At 42.8% G+C, this 5,767-nt stretch overlaps 1 protein-coding gene across 5 annotated transcripts in view; it reads left to right on the plus strand.

The window, feature by feature from the left end:
* Window positions 1–3,946, plus strand: part of Parp9 (poly(ADP-ribose) polymerase family member 9) — a 40,487-nt gene extending 36,541 nt beyond the window's left edge. For 4 of the 5 annotated variants that reach the window (XM_023702219.1, XM_023702216.1, XM_023702218.1 and 1 more), the window contains exon 11: window positions 3,193–3,946. In XM_023702219.1, coding sequence (XP_023557987.1) covers window positions 3,193–3,566 — 374 coding nt within the window. In that variant the 3' untranslated portion in view covers window positions 3,567–3,946. The remainder of the gene's footprint in view (window positions 1–3,192) is intronic. The other variant, XM_023702220.1, reaches the window with a different exon arrangement.
* Window positions 3,947–5,767: the final 1,821 nt, after the last annotated feature.

Here is a 5,767-nt window from a genome sequence, read left to right on the forward strand (position 1 = left end):
TTTATTTATTTGTGCGTGTGTGTGTGTGTGTGTGTGTGGCCAGCTCAGCCCACCAGGGGGCGGGGCTGGCTGGCATGTGGTGCTGGGGGATTGAACCATGGTCCCTGTGCTTTGCTGAGCTTGTTCTAAGTTGGTACTTTAGACCACTGAGCCATCTCACCAGCCCCATGGCTTTACTTCTTACATTTCATTTTTATACTTTTCTGCTGGATGGCCAAGACCAAGGTAAAGCAGGACCTATGCAACAAGAGTTGTAGCTTTTGGGTCTGATAAGTGTTTTATTTTGAAGATAGGGTTTAATGTGTTTAGTTCAGGCTAGTCTCAAACTCACTATGTAGCCCAGCCATCTGGGTATGGTGTGGGCACCTGTAATCCTAGTGCTCAGGAAGCTGAGACAGGAAGATTGTGGAGAGTTCCAGGTTAGCCTCAGCCATAGAGTGAGACCCTGTCTCAACAAACAGAAAAAGGGCTGGACAGTTAGCTTGGCAGTACAAGCACCTGCCTGGCAAGTGACAGGTCCTGAGTTTGATCTCCAGTACTAAAAAATAAAATAAAAATTTAAAAAGCAACAACAAAAAATACAAAACAAAAGCAGTGCAACCTATGTAGCCCAAGTTTGCCTCAAACTCACTGTAATCCTTTTACTTTAGCCTCCCAGAATGCTGGGATTACAAGCAGGCACCACCAGGATAGCTAAACTTGTCTTTTTTGCCCTGGAGGTAGCAAGTAACTAAAACTAAGTAAAAGGCGGGGAGAAAGAATAAAGTTCAAGAAGAAGAAACTCTTGGAAAAGCAAAGTATTTTATTTTTATCTCAAAATATTACCTTGCCATGCCTGAAGATAACTTTGAGAAGTCTAAGAACAGTCATTTTCTAATCTCTAGATCGGCACTATTCAATATAGTGACTGCTGGCCCCATGGGGCTATTTGGGACTAATCTAAATTGAATCTGGTTTTTTTTGGGTGGGGAGTGGTACCAATAACTGAACTCAGGACCTTATGCTTGCTGGGCGGGTGCTGTGCCACTGAGCTAAATACCTAGCCTCGACTAATCTAAATTGAGATGTGCAGTACATATAAAATACATACTATATTCCAGACCTACTACAAAAGAATGTAAAATATTTCTCTAATTTTTTTTAATATTGATCAAATGTTGGGATGTGAGAACATTTAGAATCTTATGGGTTAAATAAAAAATTATTTTTTTCTCTTTTGAAATGTAGCTACTAGAAAATTTTAGATTACTTATGGGGCTTATATTGAATTTCTAGTTATTAGTGCTGCTCTGTAGCCTAAAATGGTATTGTTAAGAGGAGAAAAAAAGAGGGAAGGGAAAAGGAATGAAATATAGCCTCAAAAAAGTTTTGATTTTTTTTTCTCTCCCTCTGATGTTATTATTTTCAGTGCTTAGGGTTGACCCCATGGCCTTGTGTATGCTAAGCAAGCATCCTACCACTGAGCTACGCATGCAACCCCTCTAAGTGATGTTGGACATGGTATATAACAAGAGTTATCTTAGGGCTCAGAGCCTCAGTTTCTTGAATGTTCTTAATACTCAAAAAAAAAAAAGAGGATACAGATCACAAGCAGTATGACCTAAGGGCTGACCAGATAGCTCAGTGGATTAAAGTGCCTGCAAGCAGGCCCAGGGCCCTGGGATTGGATCCTCAGTCCTGCTATGCTGGCCCCACCCCTGGGGTGCACTGAAATGGCAATTGAGACTGGGTGTAGCGGCATGTGCCTGTAATCCCAGCTGTTGGGAGGTTGTAAACAGGCGCATCACTATGAGTCCGATCTAGTAGTGAACACCCTGTAGACCCTTCCCCTAAAATATAAAAACAAGAAACCAAGCAGTGTGCCCTAGGAGAACATATTCTTTTCCAGTGACTGGATTTGGGCATATTCTTCCCAGTATCACTGTTTCCAGAATATCTGTTGGGGACTGGGGATATAGCTCAGTAGCACAAGTGCCTGCCTGGCAAGCACTAAGGTCTTGAGTTTGATTCCTGGTACATCCTCCCCCAAAAGCTTCAGAATATCTGATGGATGGAAGTTGCCTGGTGAGAATGAAATCAGATCAAAAGCGTATGGAGAGTTCTTTGTGAAGTATTGTGGCAGGCCATGGTAAGAACTGAGGACATAAAATGAAGCATGCCTGCTCACTGTTTCCTTTGACATATTTTTCTTGTACTGTTGCCTATGATCCTACTTTCTCTTATTCAAACTGTATACTCAAGAGATATAGAGATGGGCTAGGGATGTACCTTAGTACTAAAGCTGTTGCCTAGTGTATATGAGGCTCTGGGTTCAATCCTCAGCACTGAAAACACACACACACACACACACACACACACACAACTTATAGACATACCCCTTATAGAAGTCAGATAATGTTCTAATAGTAATGCAACTATTTCTATTATGGTGTTTTTCACATGCTTGGCTATGGTTGACTTGAATCATAATTTTCTGAATCTCAGATTTTTTAATCTGTTAAGGGGATACTACCCAAACCACATATTCTATCTGATCAATGTAAAAATGCATTGAAAGCCTGAGTCTTTTCTATAACTCTAATGAAACAATCACATTTAAGCTATGTTGCAGGTGTCAGTAACAATTTGTTTTAAGGGAGAAATTTTGGGTGCCTTGACTATAGACACAGGGAGGGATTATTTGGAGAATTAGAGCATATATATATATATATATATATGTTATTGGTACTTTTCTCACTTAGTTACTTTCTTCATTGCTAAAATGAAATACTGGATACCTAGTCTAGAAGGAGGAAAGGTTTATTTCAATTCACTGTTGTAGAGATTACAGTCCATAGTCAGCTGGCTCTAGACAAGTAGGCATCACAGAAGAGAAATCGTCCATGGCAAGCAGGCCAGAGACAGTGAAGCAGCAAGCAGCAGTAAGCCTACCTTCTTTTGGTCCTTTTATATTCCATCCAGGCCACAAGTCTATTGATTGGTGCCTCCCATTCCCAGGGTGGGGCTTCCACTATCCACTCCCTTAGCTTTAGTAAACTGTATTCACACACCCTAATCTAACCACCTTTGAAAGTTTCCACTTATGACTGCATGAGGCTTTGGGGGGAAATCTGTATATGAGCCATAATAGCACCCAAATAGGCAATATTATTGGTCAGATAATAATAACCTTTTTCTTTTTTCTTTTATTAGACCCAAAATATGGAGCTGGCATGTACTTCACCAAGAACCTCAAAAATCTAGCAGATAAAGCCAAGAAAATGTCTGCTGCCAATGAGCTAATCTACGTGTTTGAGGCTGAAGTACTCACAGGCTCCTTCTGCCAGGGCCAGCAGATACATATTGTCCCTCCACCACTGAGTCCAGGAGCCATAGGTGGTTATGACAGTGTGGTTGACAATATGTCCAACCCTGAAACCTTTGTTATTTTTGGTAGCACACAGGCTATGCCCCAGTATTTGTGGACATGCACCCAGGATCATGTATCGTCAAAGGAGTATTTATTAGTACCGGAAGTATTTAACAGCAGCCTTTTGAAAGTCTCAAGAGGCAGCTCTGTTGACTAATCTTCCTATCATTTTAATGACTCCCATGACCTTGCTTTGGGGAAAACAACTTAATCATGATTCAAAGAGTAGTCTGAGTATTGCACATGGGTTGTCAGTTTGGATTGACTAGGTTATCTGGAGGACCAGCTATGTAGTAAGATCTTAGTGCCTTCACCTTCATCTTTATTTCTTGAGTCTAAGATAGACAAATACCAGCAAAAACACTCTTGAGACCAATTCTTTTCCTTGTCATTATTCTTTCATCTCTTTTACTATAGGTAAAAGAGAAAAAATTTACATGTAATAGAGATTTCTAGAATGTAATCCTTTCCATTTGTTTTTTAAAATGATGATATAAAGCATTATAACAAAAAATGATTTTAGATTTTCTAAAGAATTTTATAAAGTGACTTACATATCAAAATAAATCGGGGACCCACTGGTCCCAGCCAAGGCCCAGCATGGGTGAGACCCTCTTCCACCCCCTTGGGATGCCCAACACCACTCTGCAGCACCTCCCCCACCCCGCCCGCCCAGTAGGAATTACTGCCACGTTCCAGGAACCCCCAGACCCAGTCCTAGCTCAGGTCTGGTGAGTGTGTGGGAGAGCTTCTGGCTACACTGTGCCAGTGGGACTCACTGGTCCCAGCCCAGGAAGAGTGTGGGTGAGACATTCTTACAACCCCTTGGGACACACCCCACCACTCCGCAGCACCTCCCCCACCCCACCCACTAAGTAGGAATTTCTGCCATGTTCTGGGAACCCCAAGACCCAGTCCTAGCCCCGGCCCAGTGAGTGAGTAGGAGAGCTTCTGGCTACCCTGCGCCAGTGGGACCTACTGGTACCAGCCCAGGCGCAGCATGGGTGACACCATCTTTAACCCTCTTGGGATGCCCCTCATCACTCTGTAGTACCCCCCCCCCAACAGCACACCCACAGAGTAGGAATTTCTGTCGCATTCTGGGAACCCCCAGATCCAGTCCTCTTTCAGGCCCGATGAGTGTGTGGGAGAGCTGCCTGTACCGCTACTCCACCTTGTTCCCTCCAGACTCAGCCCAGGCCTGGCATATAGGCCTGGGGTGAAACCCTTCAGCTGCAATCCCTGCAGAAAGTATATGGCACACAACCACCCAGTTAGTCCAGGAGCAGAAAATCTTGCCAGAGGGGCACAACAGGTGTGCCCCCAAGGGCAGCAACAGGAAGGAACTGAGCACAGCAGCCAGACCCAAGCCAGGTACAGCTGGATAAATCCAAACCTTGTAGAGCTACACGTGAACTTCAGTAGGTGCTAAGGGTATAACTACAACAAAGATCTACAACAAAGATCAGAAGAGAGTGCTACAAAAATGACAACAAGAAGGAGCAAAATGCAATCTCAGAACCCAAGCCCACCCATAACAAGTGCAGAGGACACTAACACAGAACAAATTGGGAATCACACAGTTGAAAGCAATGAATCAACGGCTTCTGAAATAACGAAACAGCTGCAGAAAGGTATAGAGGAACTCATTTTGGAAATGAAAAAAGAAATCCCTGAATTAATAACATCTGCAGTAAAGAATCAAATGCAGAAACAGGGGCTGGAGAGATGGCTCAGTGGTCTAAAGCACCTACTTGGAACAAGCTCAGCAAAGCACAGGGACCGCGGTTCGATGCCCCAGCACCACATGCCAGCCAGCCACGCCCCCTGGTGGGCTGAGCTGGCCACACACACACACACACACACACACACACACAATAAATAAATGTAAAAAAAAAATTAAAAAAAAACAAAAACAAATGCAGAAACATATGGAGGAAATCCAATGCCCACCCAGAACAAATGCAGAGGACACTAGCTCAGCTCAAATGTATGAATTAATAGCGTCCATAGTAAAAAAGCAACAGCAGAAAGTCATAGAGGAACTCAGAGCAGAATTCTTTTCTACTAGCTCAACTCAACTGTACAAATTAATAGCATCGATAGTGAATAAGAAACAGCTGAAAGTTACAGAGGAACTCAGAGCAAAATTATTTTCTGAAATAATTCTCAGAACTCCCCTTCTCCCCGGCGGTTAGTGCTGAGAGTGCGGAGTGTGTGCTCCGGGCTCGGAACACACATTTATTATTAAAAAATCCAAAAAAAATCTAAAAAAATCTTTTAAAAAACCCAAAAAAATTTACAAAAAATCCGCGTCTCCCCCGCCGGAGACTTTTATTTTTTTTCTTCCTCTTTTAT

This window comes from Octodon degus, unplaced genomic scaffold (genome assembly GCF_000260255.1).
Source record: "Octodon degus isolate 3935 unplaced genomic scaffold, OctDeg1.0 scaffold00147, whole genome shotgun sequence".
Lineage (NCBI taxonomy): Eukaryota > Metazoa > Chordata > Mammalia > Rodentia > Octodontidae > Octodon > Octodon degus.